The sequence below is a fragment of the Artemia sp. Qi Xiang Cuo genome, chromosome 8 (assembly GCF_049724085.1).
Source record: "Artemia sp. Qi Xiang Cuo chromosome 8, ASM4972408v1, whole genome shotgun sequence".
NCBI classification, from domain to species: domain Eukaryota; kingdom Metazoa; phylum Arthropoda; class Branchiopoda; order Anostraca; family Artemiidae; genus Artemia; species Artemia sp. Qi Xiang Cuo.
In genome coordinates, this window is record NC_142801.1 from 19,509,415 (window position 1) to 19,527,745 (window position 18,331).

General features: G+C 37.5%; 1 protein-coding gene across 3 annotated transcripts in view; it reads left to right on the forward strand.

Moving 5' to 3' along the window:
* The window catches only part of PolQ (DNA polymerase theta), a 214,211-nt gene that overhangs the window by 17,895 nt on the left and 177,985 nt on the right, over positions 1-18,331 (forward strand). For all 3 annotated transcript variants that reach the window (XM_089093273.1, XM_089093272.1, XM_089093274.1), the window contains exon 4: positions 16,070-16,185. In XM_089093273.1, coding sequence (XP_088949399.1) covers positions 16,070-16,185 — 116 coding nt within the window. The remainder of the gene's footprint in view (positions 1-16,069; positions 16,186-18,331) is intronic.

Below are 18,331 nucleotides of genomic sequence, written 5' to 3' on the forward strand. Positions count from 1 at the left end.
TTTTTTTAGTGCCTTTGGGCCGCTAATAAGAGAAGACACTCTTTAGCAGCTAAGGCGTTCTTTAGGGCTTTAGGGTGGCTAATAAGAAAAGACGTTCTTTAGTGGCTAATTCTTTTTTTAGTACTCTAGGGCTGCTAATAAGAAAATACACTCTTTAGAAGCTAAGGCATTCTTTAGGGCTTTAGGGTGGCTAATAAGAAAAGACGTTCTTTAGCAGATAAGGCATGTTCTTGGGCTTTAGGGTGGCTAATAAGAAAAGGCGTTCTTTAGTGGCTAATTCTTTTTTTAGGGCTCTAGGTCTGCTAATAAGAAAAGACACCCTTTAGAAGCTAAGGCTTTCTTTAGGGCTTTAGGGTGGCTAATAAGAAAAGACGTTCTTTAGCGACTAATTCTTTTTTTAGTGCTTTAGGGCTGCTAATAAGAAAAAACACTCTTTAGCAGATAAGGCATTTTCTAGGGCTTTAGGGTGGCTAATAAAAAAAGGTTTTCTTTAGCGGGTAATTCTTTTTTTTAGTGCTTTAGGGCCGCTAATAAGAAAAGACACTCTTTAGCAGCTAAGGTGTTCTTTAGGGCTTTAGGGTGGCTAATAAGAAAAGACGTTCTTTAGCGGCTAATTCTTTTTTTAGTGCTCAAGGGTTGCTAATAAAAAAAGACACTCTTTAGAAGTTAAGGCGTTCTTTAGGGCTGTATGGTGGCTAATAAGAAAAGACGCTCTTTAGCGGCTATTTCTTTTTTTAGTGCTCTAGGGCTGCTAATAAGAAAAAACACTCTTTAGAAGCTAAGGCGTTCTTTAGGGCTTTAGGGTGGCTAATAAGAAAAGACGTTCTTTAGCGGCTAATTCTGTTTTTAAGTGCTTTAAGGCTGCTAATAAGAAAAGACAATCTTTAGCAGATAAGGCATTTTCTAGGGCTTTAGGTTGGCTAATAAAAATGCGTTCTTTAGCGGCTAATTTTTTTTTTTGGTGCCTTAGGGCCGCTAATAAGAAAAGACGCTCTTTAGCAGCTAAGGCGTTCTTTAGGGTGGCTAATAAGAAAAGACGTTCTTTAGCGGCTAATTCTTTTTTTAGTGCTCTAGGGCTGCTAATAAGAAAAGACACTCTTTACAAGTTAAGGCGTTCTGTAGGGCATTATGGTGGATAATAAGAAAAGGCGTTCTTTAGTGGCTGATTCTTTTTTTAGGGCTCTAGGTCTGCTATTAAGAAAAGACACCCTTTAGAAGCTAAGGCGTTCTTTAGGGCTTTAGGGTGGCTAATAAGAAAAGACGTTCTTTAGCGGCTAATTCTTTTTTTAGTGCTTTAGGACTGCTAATAAGAAAAGACACTCTTTAGCAGATAAGGCATTTTCTAGGGCTTTAGGGTGGCTAATAAAAAAAGGTTTTCTTTAGCGGGTAATTCTTTTTTTTAGTGCTTTAGGGCCGCTAATAAGAAAAGACACTCTTTAGCAGCTAAGGTGTTCTTTAGGGCTTTAGGGTGGCTAATAAGAAAAGACGTTCTTTAGCGGCTAATTCTTTTTTTAGTGCTCAAGGGTTGCTAATAAGAAAAGACACTCTTTAGAAGTTAAGGCGTTATTTAGGGCTTTAGGGTGGCTAATAAGAAAAGACGTTCTTTAGCGGCTAATTCTATTTTTAAGTGCTTTGGGGCTGCTAATAAGAAAAGACACTCTTTAGCAGATAAGGTATTTTCTAGGGCTTTAGGGTGGCTAATAAAAGAAGGCGTTCTGTAGTGCCTAATTCTTTTTTTAGTGCTCTTGGGCTGCTAATAAGAAAAGACACTCTTTAGAAGCTAAGGCGTTCTTTAGGGCTTTAGGGTGGCTAATAAGAAAAGACGTTCTTTAGCGGCTAATTTTTTTTTAGTGCTCTAGGGCTGCTAATAAGAAAAGACACTCTTCAGAAGCTAAGGCGTTCTTTAGGGCTTTAGGGTGGCTAATAAGAAAAGACGTTCTTTAGCGGCTAATTCTATTTTTAAGTGCTTTGGGGCTGCTAATAAGAAAAGACACTCTTTAGCAGATATGGCATTTTCTAGGGCTTTAGGATGGCTAATAAAAAAGACGTTCTTTAGCGGCTAATTCTTTTTTTTAGTGCCTTTGGGCCGCTAATAAGAAAAGATACTCTTTAGCAGCTAAGGCGTTCTTTAGGGTGGCTAATAAGAAAAGACGTTCTTTAGCAGCTAATTCTTTTTTAGGGGCTGCTAATAAGAAAAGACACTCCTTAGAAGCTAAGGCACTCTTTAGAGCTTTAGGGTGGCTAATAAGAAGTTCTTTAGCATATAAGGCATTTTCTAGGGCTTTAGGATGGCTAATAAAAAAGACTTTCTTTAGCGGCTAATTCTTTTTTTTAGTGCCTTAGAGCCGCTAATAAGAAAAGATACTCTTTAGCAGCTAAGGCGTTCTTTAGGGTGGCCAATAAGAAAAGACGTTCTTTAGCGGCTAATTCTTTTTTTAGGGGCTGCTAATAAGAAAAGACACTCTTTAGAAGCTAAGGCGTTCTTTAGGGCTTTAGGGTGGCTAATAAGAAAAGACGTTCTTTAGCAGATAAGGCATTTTCTAGGGCTTTAGGGTGGCTAATAAAAAAGACGTTCTTTAGCGACAAATTTTTTTTTTAGTGCTTTAGGGCTGCTAATAAGAAAAGACACTCTTTAGAAGTTAAGGCGTTCTTTAGGACTTTATGGTGGCTAATAAGAAAAGACGTTCTTTAGCGGCTAATTCTTTTTTTAGTGCTCTAGGGCTGCTAATAAGAAAAGACACTCTTTAGAAGTTAAGGCGTTCTGTAGGACCTTATGGTGGCTAATACGAAGAGGCGTTCTTTAGTGGCTAATTCTTTTTTAGGGCTCTATGTCTGCTAATAAGAAAAGACGCCCTTTAGAAGCTAAGGCGTTCTTTAGGGAATGAGGGTGGCTAATAAGAAAAGACGTTCTTTAGCGGCTAATTCTTTTTTTTAGTGCTTTAGGGCTGCTAATAAGAAAAGACACTCTTTAGCAGATAAGGCATCTTCTAGGGCTTTAGGGTGGCTAATAAAATAAGAGCAGATAAAGCATTTTCTAGGTCTTTAGGATGGCTATTAAGAAGAGGCGTTCTTTAGCGGCTAATTCTCTTTTTAGTGCTCTAGGTCTGCTAATAAGAAAAGACACTCTTTAGAAGTTAAGGTGTTCTTTAGGACTTTATGGTGGCTAATAAGAAAAGACGTTCTGTAGCGGCTAATTCTTTTTTTAGTGCTCTGGGGCTGCTAATAAGAAAAGACACTCTTTAGAAGTTAAGGCGTTCTTTAGGGCTTTATGGTGGCTAATAAGAAAAGGCGTTCTTTAGTGGCTAATTCTTTTTTTAGGGCTCTAGGTCTGCTAATAAGAAAAGACGCCCTTTAGAAGCTAAGGCGTTCTTTAGGGCATTAGGGTGGCTAATAAGAAAAGACGTTCTTTAGCGGCTAATTCTTTTTTTAGTGCTTTAGGGCTGCTAATAAGAAAAGACACTCTTTAGCAGATAAGGCATCTTCTAGGGCTTTAGGGTGGCTAATAAGATAAGACGTTCTTTAGCGGCTAATTCTTTTTTTAGTGCTCTAGGGCTGCTAATAAGAAAAGACACTCTTTAGAAGTTAAGGCGTTCTTTAGGGATTTAAGGTGGCTAATAAGAAAAGACGTTCTTTAGCAGATAAGGTATTTTCTAGGGCTTTAGGGTGCCTAATAAAAAAAGGCGTTCTTTAGCGGATAATTCTTTTTTTTACTGCTCTAGGGCTGCTAATAAGAAAAGAAAGTCTTTAGAAGCTAAGGCGTTCTTTAGGGCTTTAGGGTTGCTAATAAGAAAAGACGTTCTTTAGCGTCTAATTCTTTTTTTAGTGCTCTAGGGCTGCTAATAAGAAAAGACACTCTTTAGAAGCTAAGGCGTTCTTTAGGGCTTTAGGATGGCTAATAAGAAAAGACGTTCTTTAGCGGCTAATTCTATTTTTAAGTGCTTTAGGGCTGCTAATAAGAAAAGACACTCTTTAGCAGATAAAGTATTTTCTAGGGCTTTAGGGTGGCTAATAAAAAAAGGTGTTCTTTAGCGGCTAATTCTTTTTTTAGTGCTCTAGTGCTGCTAGTAAGAAAAGACACTCTTTAGAAGCTAAGGCGTTTTTTAGGGCTTTAGGGTAGCTATTAAGAAAAGACTTTCTTTAGCAGATATGGCTTTTTCTAGGGCTTTAGGGTGGCTAATAAAAAAAGGCGTTCTTTAGCGGCTAATTCTTTTTTTACTGCTTTAGCAGCTAATTCTTTTTTTAGTGCTTTAGGGATGCTAATAAGAAAAGACACTCTTTAGAAGCTAAGAGGTTCTTCAGGGATTTAGGGTGGCTAATAAGAAAAGACTTTCTTTAGCAGATATGGCTTTTTCTAGGGCTTTAGGGTGGCTAATAAAAAAAGGCGTTCTTTAGCGGCTAATTCTTTTTTTACTGCTCTAGGGCTGCTAATAAGAAAAGACACTCTTTAGAAGCTAAGGCATTCTTTAGGGCTTTAGGGTGGCTAATAAAAGAAGGCGTTCTGTAGTGCCTAATTCTTTTTTTAGTGCTCTAGGGCTGTTAATAAGAAAAGACACTCTTTAGAAGCTAAGGCGTTCTTTAGGGCTTTAGGGTGGCTAATAAGAAAAGACGTTCTTTAGCGGCTAATTTTTTTTAGTGCTCTAGGGCTGCCAATAAGAAAAGACACTCTTTAGAAGCTAAGGCGTTCTTTAGGGCTTTAGGGTGGCTAATAAGAAAAGAAGTTCTTTAGCGGCTAATTCTTTTTTTAGTGCTCTAGGGCTGCTAATATAAAAAGACACTCTTTAGAAGCTAAGGCGTTCTTTAGGGCTTTAGGGTGGCTAATAGGAAAAGACGTTCTTTAGCGGCTAATTCTATTTTTAAGTGCTTTGGGGCTGCTAATAAGAAAAGACACTCTTTAGCAGATAAGGCATTTTCTAGGGCTTTAGGATGGCTAATAAAAAAGACGTTCTTTAGCGGCTAATTCTTTTTTTTAGTGCCTTTGGGCCGCTAATAAGAAAAGATACTCTTTAGCAGCTATGGCGTTCTTTAGGGTGGATAATAATAAAAGACTTTCTTTAGAAGCTAATTCTTTTTTTTGGGGCTGCTAATAAGAAAAGCGACTCTTTAGAAGCTAAGGCGTTCTTTAGGGCTTTAGGGTGGCTAATAAGAAAAGACGTTCTTTCGCAGATAAGGCGTTTTCTAGGGCTTTAGGGTGGCTAATAAAAAAGGCGTTCTTTAGCGGCTAATTCTTTTTTTAGTGCCTTAGGGCCGCTAATAAGGAAAGACACTCTTTAGCAGCTAAGGTGTTCTTTAGGGCTTTAGGGCCGCTAATAAGAAAAGGCACTCTTTAGCAGCTAAGGCGTTCTTTAGGGTGGCTAATAAGAAAAGACGTTCTTTAGCAGCTAATTCTTTTTTTAGGGGCTGCTAATAAGAAAAGCGACTCTTTAGAAGCTAAGGCGTTCTTTAGGGCTTTAGGGTGGCTAATAAGAAAAGACGTTCTTTCGCAGATAAGGCGTTTTCTAGGGCTTTAGGGTGGCTAATAAAAAAGGCGTTGTTTATCGGCTAATTCTTTTTTTACTGCCTTAGGGCCGCTAATAAGAAAAGACACTCTTTAGCACCTAAGGCTTTCTTTCGGGCTTTAGGGTGGCTAATAAGAAAAGAAGTTCTTTAGCAGCTAATTGTTTTTTTTTAGTGCTCTAGGGCTGCTAATATGAAAAGACACTCTTTAGAAGCTAAGGCGTTCTTTAGGGCTTTAGGGTGGCTAATAAGAAAAGACGTTCTTTTGCGCTTAGTTCATTTTTTAGTGCTTTAGGCTTGCTAATAAGAAGACACTCTTTAGCAGATAAGGCATTTTTTATGGCTTTAGGTTGGCTAAAAAAATAGGCGTTCTTTAGCGGCCAATTCTTTTTTTTAGTGCCTTCGCGCCGCTAATTAGAAAAGAAATTCTTTAGCAGCTAAGGCGTTCTTTAGGGCTTTAGGGTGGCTAATAAGAAAAGACGTTCTTTAGCGGTTAGGTCATTTTTTAGTGCTTTAGGCCGCTAATAAGAAAAGACACTCTTTAGCAGCTAAGGCGTTCTTAAGGGCGGCTAATAAGAAAAGCCTTTTTTTGAAAAATTATGCTCCCCAGGTATTTTTGATTTGTTTGGTTTCAAAATAATAGATTACGAAGTTGATTACACTAGGATTTACGGAGCTTGTATGTGGTTAAATTTTGAAAATTTATTTTTTATTTTCCTTTGAAAATTTATTTTTTATTTCTCTTGAAAATATGTTGAATATATGTCTTGAATATATGTTCTAATGCAAATTATCTTTAGTTAGTCAAAAAGTTGTTTATCTAGTAACACAAGAAAATTGCTCAAGTTATTCTACTAATCAAATCGACTTTAAAATAACTTCGATTCTAGATCAACTAATTAAAATAAATGAAATGCAATCTTGAAAGACAATAGATGTTCAAAATTCGTCAGTCAGTTGCGAGAAAAAATATCCACTATATATGCAGAATTTCAATTCATTTTCTTTTTTGAGATGAAAAAGAAAAAAAAATGTGGCAAATAATTTTTTCTGATATAAAAAGCTTTTTGAAGACTTCCATCTCGATACATAGCATACTAGAACTAGTATTCGATTTATTATTATTTTAATAAGTGTATCATTTTATAAGCAAAACAATTTGCATCAAATACATCAGTTGCGAATGTCTGAAGACTAATGAAAAAAAGAGAAAGTTCTTATTTTCGAATTGTTTCTGGCCATGTTTTGCCTCTGGGTGTCAATTCTGAATTATTTTAGACAATAATGCCCTGTTTGCTGATATGAGAAATCATTCAAAGCATCGAATAGCCTAAGTGAATACTAGTTTAGTGACTGTAGACATATATAGACTATATATGTAGACATATATAGACTATATATGTAGACATATATAGTCTATATATGTAGACATATATAGTCTATATATGTAGACATATATAGACTATATATGTAGACATATATAGTCTATATATGTAGACATATATAGTCTATATATGTAGATATATATAGTCTATATATGTAGACATATATAGACTAGTGTGCACACTAGTCTAGGGAAGAGAGTAGAAATTTTCCCACAAAGAGAACTTCACATTTTAATGTTGTATGTTTATTTTGGGATTTGCCAAATTTGTCAAGTTAATTTCTGTTAATAATTGTTTTCAGGTAGGGAGGAGGTATTATTCAAAGATTTATTAGTCTCCAATAAAGTATATAACGCAAAATACAATTATAAATTCTGGACAATCTAGAGCAACATTACGCAATTCAATCTCAGACAATAAAAAGATAATAAACCCAAGTCATCCTTAGCATAATTGGTAAAATTCTATTTTAGCTACTTTTGGCTATCTTTAAAAGGGGTTAGGTTAGGAAAATGAAACTTTCAGGATGGGTCTACAGGCTAAAGTATGTCCCAGGAAGGTATTTTGAAGTACCTACCTCCAATCCTTCTCTCTCTAGAGGGTCCTGTCCTTTTATAACCTTTACAAATCCGTGTGTTATAAAAGTGAAACCTTGCAAAACAGATCCTCTGCTTAGATGAAGTACAACAATATTATTTTCAGCTTCACAACTTAACTCAATCCCAGTTTATAAGGTTTTAAAGATGTGCAAATACATTTCCCAAATTTTGAAAAAAACACACATTGATATGGCTTAAAATTCTACTCAAATAACAGGAATTGCATTTTCAGACATAAAGCCAGAGAAAAAGAAACTGATATCTGAAAATTATGGTAAAATGTTATTTTGTCAAAATTTCAATGGGTCATGTAGACCTGTAAACCTGTCATGTAGGAAAATTACAGGACCCTCTATAGGGAAAAGGAGTGGAGGTCGGTAGTTCAAAATACCTTCCTGGGACATACTTTAGCCTGTAGACCCATCCTGAAAGTTTTCCTAACCTAATCCCTTTCCAAGATAGCCAAAAGTAGAATTTTACCGAATAATTTTTTAACTTTCCAAAAAAGAAAAAAAAAGTATAATTTCTATAATTCATAAACTTTGGAAAAGTCCAGGATAAAGATTATGAGTAATTGAAGACCCTATGCATATACGCATAGGCCACCTGAGCTGCAACCCTCGTCAAGCATAACTGTCTCCAGAGGATATATATAACTACAAACAAAGCCCATGACTTTCAATTTTAGGTTTACGATAAATTAAAATGTACGTTGACTCCCATTTTGGACTCGCCTTTAAATTCCTATATTTTAATGCACTCCTATAAAATGCCTACATTTTGGCTAAAATCCTATTATTCCTATATTTTCGGCTGAAGAGCACCAAGAACATTGCTCATGATATGCAATTTTCACTGCTCGTTAAGTAAGCCAAGATGTGCTTTTTTTTGCTTTTGACTCTGGTTGTAGACTGTGCTGTCTTTCGGTGTAGATCGATAAGTAATTACAACTGTTGAGCTGTTTGAACTTAACTAATGCTTTGTGTTGGGATTAGTAAGCTGCTTCTGTCTTGGCTATGCCGTTGTGCTGTCTTAGTAGCCTATTGTTTTGTTTTTTGTCATGTTGGGCCTGTCCAAAGTGAGCAAAGATCAGTATACAGGCTAGCAGTCTCTGCTTAATGAGACTCTGAGTTCTTGCGACTTATGCGTTTCCTGGCTGAACGCTATAAAAGGCTGATGCGAATACGGCCCAGTTTCGGACATATCCACATTTTTTCTTTTTATGGCACATGTGCGATCTGCAGAACACAAAGCCGCAGTTACTGCTCAACTACATCCACTACAGCTTCACCTGACCGGACAATCTCGAGTTGATGAAACAACCAAGGACAAACCACGAGTTGGTAAAACTTTGTTTTGTGAGCATGATGCTGTCTGTAAATCTGATCTAATATGAGCCGTTTGGACGGCTAGCAGTTCCATGTCTGTTAGCTCCTCTGGCCATGCTGTTATAACCTTCTTTGTGATGTTTCTTAGTAAGATCCCCGACGGAATGTTCTTATGTGCGAAGAAACACACGTAGCTAATCACCGATGCGCTGCATCCTTACTGTACGCAAATGTTTGTGAAGGACATTCAGTCATATTTTGTACTAGAATATGACGAGACAACCAACAACGCTGGTATGAAAGAGTTACAGATACGTGTTTGATATTGGTCCTCATACAGAAACGAAATCCAGAGCAGACATTTATGCACAAGTTTTATGGGCCACGCGAAAAGTGATGACCTGTTAAGGAAGATTATGTCAGCCATTGAGCAGAATCAGCTGCCACTTGAAAAACTGATCACGCTTGAAAGTGACGGACCAAACGTCAAAAAAAGCGTTTGGAACAAGTTCAATGCCGAAAAAAAAGAAGCTGACGGGAAAGGAATATTGAACATTGGTATTTGCAACATCCATATTATTCATAACACTTTCTTGAAAGGTCTTCAGGTGTTCGGAGAAGAAAGTTCCGACTTTGTTATTCTTGTGCATTCATTTTTTTACGACTGGCCTGCACGTTGTGAAGACTATCGAAGGTGCCAAAAGAAATGGGAGTGCCAGAAATGGCTTTCATGAAGCATGTCCCAAGCCCTTGGCTGACGATCGGGCGTGCCCTCGCTAGAATTATGCAGCAGTTGCCGGCAATCTTAGAGTACTTCCTGAACTTCGTGCCGAGAGAGAAAAAATTGAAGAATCTTCTGTCAACTCACAAATTTCTGAAGATTGTGGCTTATATCAAAAGTGCGACGATGAAGGCCCAACTCGAGTTCGTTCTAGCCTCAGCTGAACTGTTGATGAGTTTCACCCAACTGTTCCAGAAAGAAGAGACTCTCATTCATGTTCGGCACTCAGAGATTGAAAGACTAATTGTGACGCTTTGCGGACGGGTCTTTACTCCAGATTTCGTGACCGAGATTGGAAATTTCTCACCAGAAATGTTGAACCTTGCTGAAAAACTTACAGAAAAGCCCATAGTTTCAGAAAATGTGGAACGAGCTTTCGGTGAGAAAGCAACACTGAAAGACAAGGCCATTTTCTATGTCAATGTGCGAAAACATTTTATTGCGGATATTCACCATATTTTGAACAAATGTCTTCTGGAAAAGGATGATTTTCTAGAGGCCTTACGCTGTTTGAGTCCGATCAACATGAAGGATTCAAGAAGCATTGCAGACATAGCGGTTGTGGCACGCGAGATTGCGATTGGAGTAAGCTTAGACGCCACCTAGGCTGAGTGGTTACTTCTTTGAACAGAAGTTGGACCCCGTGAGGACATTTCTCAGATTAATAATTTATGGAGCCATTATTTTGGACTGGTGAATGAGCGTGAGGACAGCAAGCACCCGGAACTTACCAAGCTTATCAAAGCGGTGCTGACGTTGTCGCATGGCAGTGCAGATGCTGAGCGTGGGTTCTCGCGTTCTCGTAGGATTCTCGGTGAAGACCGGGCCTTGATGTCTGAACGCGCTCTGGATTCCAGACTCTTGGTATATGCCACGTTGACTTCCTATTGGGAGAAACCAGAACGGTATTCTATTGTAAAATAGAAGTTGAATCTTGCACGCTCTGCACGGCCTTGGTAACAAGAATATCTGGATGAACGGAAAATAGAAAAGCTGTCTAAAAAGGAGAAAACAGCTTTCGAAGAGGACGACAAGCGGAAGTTGCAGGAAGTCCACGACAAAAAGAAACAAATAGAAGACCTGGAAAGCAAAATGAAAAAACTTAGAGCATCAGAGCAAGAAAAGAGAACAGTAGCAGATACTCTACTTCAGGAAGCAAAAAACAGAAGAAAGAAGGCGGCCGACTCCAAGAGTTCCATAGACATTGCCCTAGCTGTTTCTTTTGCTCGAAGGAGCTATGAAGTCCAGAACAAGTGAAAGACAGTCGATGGTAGAATCTGCAAGGATAGAGCAGTCTCTTGCAAAGAGAAAGACTGACCTCATATCAAAATTGATGGCGAAGAAGCAGCAAGAGAGATTCCAAATATTTTACCTGTATCAGTCAACCATCGGCACAGTATGTGTATCTGATTTTTTACTGTTTTTTAGTATTTGTACAGTTTGTGTTTGAAATCGAAAAAAAAAAAAAAAAGTGCAAAAACTCGGGAAAGGACAAATTTATGTGACCAGGCATCCCACGCTATCTACCACAGATCTGATCTAGAGTACTTCCGAATCCTATATTTGGTCCCGGGAAATCCTATAAAAATAGGACAGAGCCTATAATTTGAAACGAACCGACATGTCCGAACCCTGCACGTAATAACGTGGGATACGTGGAAGCCCCCCCCACGTAATACATTACGTGGGAGGATCTTTCTATAGAGGATGTTTCCTTGGGGAAAGGGACATTTTTATGAATGGGGCGCCGGATTTCCCAGCATTATTTAAAAAACGATCAGAAATTAAATAAAAAAAAAAAACAACAACGTAATAAAATTTCAAAATAGCTATCTATTCTAATTAAACGGCCTTTGTGATTCAGGGATTTGTGATTCGAACAAAATTCGAACTTTAGCGTAAAGAGCGAGCGAACCCCCTAATATACGTAATAATTTCTGTTTTATACGTAATAAGTTTTAAGTTTTAATGTTGCTCCTTACTTTCAGTTGAAAACACTTGTTTTTTTTATTTAATTTCCTAGAAAAAGATGACTGCAGTAGTAAAATAGAAACAATTCTAAATGATAATTTGACTTGTAAAAAACTTGAAACAAACCCAACTGAACCCTATGAAGCAAAATAAGGAAGGATTTAGCTGACCTTAAGACCAATGGAATTATTACTAAAAAAATCTGCTACTAACATATAGTGGCAGATTCCCCAAAATAATATTGAAGAACTTAAAATCAAAAATCACCATCTGAAACACTGTTTCATAAAAGAAATATCTTTAAATATGTACATTAAAACAGTAGTTTTTTTATCGATCCACGAAAGGTCTCCCTATCAGCGTATTGAGTAATACTGTAAGGAAGAGATTCCCATATGGGAGAAAGTTCTTTCTTTAGTTTTGTCATACAAATCGTGAATAGTAAAAATATGTGTTCTTTTTCATTTCCATATGGAAGTTAGACCGCCGTGAATTGAGAATGCTGAGCTTTTGGACCTTCTAACCGAGGGTTGTTTCTGTTTTAAGTATAGGTGCAGCTCCTCCTTTTGGTTTCAAGTTTTTGGCCAAGTAAAGCGTAATTTAACTTAGGATTAAATTTAAAGCCAAAAACAGGCAAATACCTATAAAATTCATTTCTTTTTAAATATTTTTGTCATAAAATAAAATTTCGTTAAAAATTTCGTTAAAAACTCTGTAGTTCCAAGATTGTGTTTTTGAAATATTGTTAAGACCTTTTAAGTTTCAGTCTCGGGGTTCTCAAAGTTATTTTTTTTTTTCGTAAAACACTTAACTTTGCCAAAAAATCGCATAACTACCAGTTTGTTTGGTCTAAAATCAACTTCAGAATTGCCATTCAAAGTCAAGTTTGTACTTCCCATCTTCAGTAGCGTACTAATTTACTTCGAATTTTGATTATTAGGAATTTTGAATGGTTAAATTTACAAATTTTAGGATATAATATCAGAGACATGTGGCTCTTTATTAAGTTTACACTATTGCGTAGACTATAAAACTATCTTAGTTTATCGTGGTTATAAACAACTATCTTAGGTTATAAAACAACTTCATTATCATGTAGATCATAAGCTAACAACTTCTGCAGAACTTGAATAACTTCTTTTTCTGCATTGGAAAAATTGTTAACAACAATGTCTTGGTATAACAACTGTTAACCGTAAACTACCTCTGCCTTTAAAAGTAGTTATGTCTTTTAATTCTAATTTCGATGTACTTTACTACACCTTTACTACTACTATCGCTAACAACTCACTGCTGTACCAAGTGACCCGAGGCCAATACAGCTGCGCATGCTCCACCTCTGCCTCGATTTATTCTAAGCTTTACTCTTTACCACTCTCTCTCCATGAAGTTCTAATTTCCTTTAGCACCAAGCACTGAAGCCAATGCATCTGCGTATGCTCCACCTCTATCTCGATCTATTCTAAGCTTTACTCTTTACGACTCTTTCTTCCCATGAAGTTCTAATTTCCTTTAGCACCAAGCACTGAGGCTAATACAGGTGCACATGCTCGACCTTTATTTCGATTTATTCTAAGGTTTACTTCTTTACAACTCCCTTCCCCCACGAAGTTCTAATTTCTTTTAGCACCAAGCACTGAGGCCATTACAGCTGAGCGTGCTCCACTTTTATCTTGATTTATTTTAAGCTTTAGCTTTACATCTCCCTCCCCCCATGAAGTGCTAATTTCCTTTTGCACCAAGTACTGAGGCCAATACAGCTGCTCGTGCTCCCCCTCTATCTTGATCTTTTCTAAGCTTGACTCTTTACGACTGTTTCTCCCCATGAAGTTCTAATTTCCTTTAGCTCCAAGCACTGAGGTCAATACAGATGCACATGCTCCACATTTATTTCGATTTATTCTAAGCTTTACTCTTTACAACTCCCTTTCCCCACGAAGTTCTAATTTCTTTTAGCACCAAGCATTGAGGCCATTGCAGCTGAGCATGCTCCACCTTTATCTCGATTGGTTCTAAGCTTTACTCTTTGCAACTCCCTCCCCCCTTTAGCACCAAACACTGAGGCCAATACAGCTGCTCGTGCTCCCCCTCTATCTTGATCTTTTCTAAGCTTGACTCTTTATGACTCTTTCTCCCCATGAAGTTCTAATTCCCTTTAGCACCAAGCATTCAGGCGAATACAGGTGCACATGCTCCACCTTTCTTTCGATTTATTCTAAGCTTTACTCTTTACAACTCTCTTCCCCCCCGAAGTTCTAATTTCTTTTAGCACCAAGCATTGAGGCCATTACATCTGAACATGCTCCACCTTTATCTCGATTTATTCTAAGCTGTACTCTTTACAACTTTCTTCCCCCATGAAGTGCTAATTTCCTTTAGCACCAAGCACTGAGGCCAATACAGCTGCTCATGCTCCCCCTCTATCTTGATCTTTTCTAAGCTTGACTCTTTACGACTCTTTGTCCCCATGAAGTTCTAATTTCCTTTAGCACCAAGCACTGAGGCCTATACAGCTGATCATGCTCCCCCTCTATCTTGATCTTTTCTAAGCTTGACTCTTTACGACTCTTTGTCCCCATGAAGTTCTAATTTCCTTTAGCACCAAGCACTGAGGCTAATACAGGTTCACATGCTCCACCTTTATTTCGATTTATTCTAAGCTTTACTCTTTACAACTCCCTTCCCCCACGAAGTTCTAATTTCTTTTAACACCAAGCACTGAGGCCAATACATCTGCGTATGCTCCACCTCTAACTCGATCTATTCTAAGATTTACTCTTTACGACTCTTTCTCCCCATGAAGTTCTAATTTCCTTTAGCACCAAGCACTGAGGCTAATACAGGTGCACATGCTCCACCTTTATTTTGATTTATTCTAAGCTTTACTCTTTACAACTCCCTTCCCCCACGAAGTTCTAATTTCTTTTAGCACCAAGCACTGAGCCCATTACAGCTGAGCATGCTCCACCTTTATATCGATTTATTCTAAGCTTTACTCTTTACAACTCCCTTCCCCCACGAATTTCTAATTTATTTTAGCACCAAGCATTGAGACCATTACAGCTGAGCATGCTCCACCTTTATCTCAATTTATTCTAGGCTTTACTCTTTACAACTCCCTCCCCCCATGAAGGGCTAATTTCCTTTAGCACCAAGCACTGAGGCCAATACAGCTGCTCGTGCTCCCCCTCTATCTTGATCTTTTCTATGCTTGACTCTTTATGACTCTTTCTCCCCATGAAGTTCTAATTTCCTTTAGCACCAAGCACTGAGGCCAATACATCTGCGTATGCTCCACCTCTAACTCGATCTATTCTAAGCTTTACTCTATACGACTCTTTCTCCTCATGAAGTTCTAATTTCCTTTAGCACCAAGCACTGAGGCTAATACAGGTGCACATGCTCCACCTTTATTTTGATTTATTCTAAGCTTTACTCTTTACAACTCCCTTCCCCCACGAAGTTCTAATTTCTTTTAGCACCAAGCACTGAGCCCATTACAGCTGAGCATGCTCCACCTGTATCTCGATTTATTCTAAGCTTTACTCTTTACAACTCCCTCCCCCATGAAGTGCTAATTTCCTTTAGCATCAAGCGCTGAGGCCAATACAGCTGCTCGTGCTCCCCCTCTATCTTGATCTTTGCTAAGCTTGACTCTCTACGGCTCTTTCTCCCCATGAAGTTCTAATTTCCTTTAGAACGAAGCACTGGGGCTAATACAGGTGCACATGCTCCACCTTTATTTCGATTTATTCTAAGCTTTACTCTTTACAACTCCCTTCCCCCCACGAAGTTCTTATTTCTTTTAGCACCAAGCACTGAGGCCATTACAGCTGAGCATGCTCCGCCTTTATCTCGATTTATTCTAAGCTTTACTCTTTACAACTCCCTCCCCCCATGAAGAGCTAATTTCCTTTAGCACCAAGCACTGAGGCCAATACAGCTGCTCGTGCTCCCCCTCTATCTTGATCTTTTCTAAGCTTGACTCTTTAAATCTCCCTTCCCCCACGAAGTTCTAATTTCATTTATATCCTTTCTTGTGACTTCTTCCCACCCCATTTGGGACCATCTGGTTTTCGTTTGGCCTTTGATGGATGGCCTTTGCTTTTATGTTAGAAGCAAAGTCTTTGGCAATCTGTCATAACTCATTCGCAAAACATGGCCTGGCCATCTTAATCTTTCTTTCTGTGTAACCTCTTGAAAGTGGAATTACAACACATTTTTGACTTGACTTTAAAACTATATTAGGTAAAACAATTCCTTTTCCTGTGGATTGTAAAGCAAAAATTGTTTAGATATTAAAATAACAACTTCTGTAGACCCTAAAACAATTATTTTCTATAGATCTGTATTAGTAGGGAAGTTGTAAAGATAGTTCACCTAAATTATTATTTATTACAGTTTATTGTTTTCATGGCTTTGATTTATGATCTATAAGCATTTTCTAGAGGTATTATCTGTTTTGTTTGTAATCAAGGATTCATAAAGCTTAGTCTTTTTATGCATTTTCAGGCAAAACTCTTGTGTCAGAAATCCTATTGGTCAAAACCTTAACAGAAAGGAAAACGAAAGGCATAGTTATCTTACCCTTTGTATCGGTCGCAAGAGAAAAGTTGTATTATTTCCAGGTAAAACTTATTTCTCTATTTTCTATTTGCTCTCTTTGTTATTCTATTGTTTCTCTATTTATTGACGTGCACTGTTACGACACTTAGTACTAAAGTGCACCAAGACCACTTTTAGATTAAATTCTCGAAGTCGCGCAACTCAAATTGAGGCCCTCTTGGCCATTAAATTGTGGGCCTTATTTTTGTAAGACCTTTATGCAATTAAGAGCATGGTAATTTAAGCCTAATTATTTTTCATTTATGTTATGAAAAACCTGTTGTAGCACAGTGGATTGATACTCCTCTTGGCAATACGGGGCCCAGGGTTCGATCCCCGCCGCGGTGATGTTGGATGAAAAGCTTGCTATTTGTCCCTTTAAAATGACCCCGCAGCTGGAACGTCGATTCGGCACCCTTTGTGCCAGCAATGTCTCTGGAGAATAAATTTTTGTTGTTTTTTTTTATGAAAGGAGAAATGTTTATTGCTTCTTGGACCCGAATTACAAAAACGACATTATAAACAAAACACGGACAAAATTTTTAAGAAAAAGAATATACTCCACGCAATTATGCACATACTTATCTTTTCAAAATCGTCTTCCCTTATCATGTCGATCTTTCATTCTAAGAATTCTCTGCGGCACATCACCACACGGAGATATTTCCCCACTTTCCTAGTATCTAGATAGCATTTATTCTTCAAATTTCTATCATACAGTTCTTCTTTCTTTCCCAAATCCCAAAAATGCTATCCTTCAAACCCTTTAACTTCTTATAATTGTACATAATATGTTCTGAATTATAATTATCCCCACACATTGGACAAAATTACAGGCCACTTTACCTAAAACTTCCCAAGTGCTTCCATATTTCTCCAACTGACCATTTACCGCTTACTGAAATAAAGCATCTTATATCCTTTCCTATCAGATAAAACTTTCATCCTGTGCCTGTTTGACATTAATGTAAACACCGAGAACTACCGCTGTGGTCCAAACCGTTTGCCGAAATTATTTCTCCGGCTCTTGCAGTGCCATCTTTGCTTCACTAGGCATAGAACTTACTTCTCCTATAGTTTTATCGACATTTGTACTATGTAGATTATGGTTACTATTAAAGCACTTCAGCCACTGCAGAAATATAATGTCCAAGCCACAATTTTTAACTTGATTTATAAATATGTTGAAAGAATATTAGATTTCGCCCGTTTCGGGGTATCGGTACTTTGAAAATGTCTAATGAACTAAGTCTATGTCAACATGGTTGTAGCGATCGCTGCAACATAGTAAAAAAAAAAACCCAGCCCATAGTAACTGAAATTATAAAAAAAGATATTAACAAAAAAACTTTCAAGTGAGGTTAGATTGCCATTCAAAGCTTATTCAGAAAGGCAACAATAGTTTCGATTAATCTTGATGGTGAAAGTTTATTGTGAAAACAAATTTTTGATAATTCTCTTAATTAAAAAAATGAGTTTATTCTCATGAAAGCAAAAGCGACAGTAATACTTAAAACAAACAAAATTTATTCTGTAATTGAAGGGCTGCCCCACCTCTTTTCTCGACCGCGGCTGTGTACGCTAGAGCTTTATAGTTGTTTGCTGAAAACATTTTTGAGCGCAAGAAATATAGCCAGTTGATAAATGCAAATGTTTTACTTACTGACTGCCTTTCGTAACGCTTCTACTGAAAATGCACAAGATAAAATTGGGACAGCTAGACTTACGAACAATGTTGTCAACATGGTCGTTATCATCACATTCAGCAAAACCAATTCTTCAAAACCAAAGGGTATAAATATAATACCAAAAGTAAATGCGCATGATTAAGCATATCCTTTTTTTGGCCAAAAAATGTGTATTTATTACACGTTTTATTTTATCACACGTTCAATTTACATGTTTTTTTACCCGTTTTATTACACTTTTTTTGCCATTTAGGCCAAATCTATTATTTGTCAAGAGAAAAGCTTTTTATTCCATTCTCATTGCCCTTGTGCTTGAGCGTTCGTTCTTGAATTATTAGGGAGACAAGTCAAACTTTAGCGTAAAGAGCTGAAGGCTGAGGAAAGGGTGGTGTAAACTTCCTCAAGTACAGAAGATTTTATGTTTCATTGTCGCTCTTTACTCTCATTTGAAAAAAACTTGTTTTTGAATTTTGTTCTATTC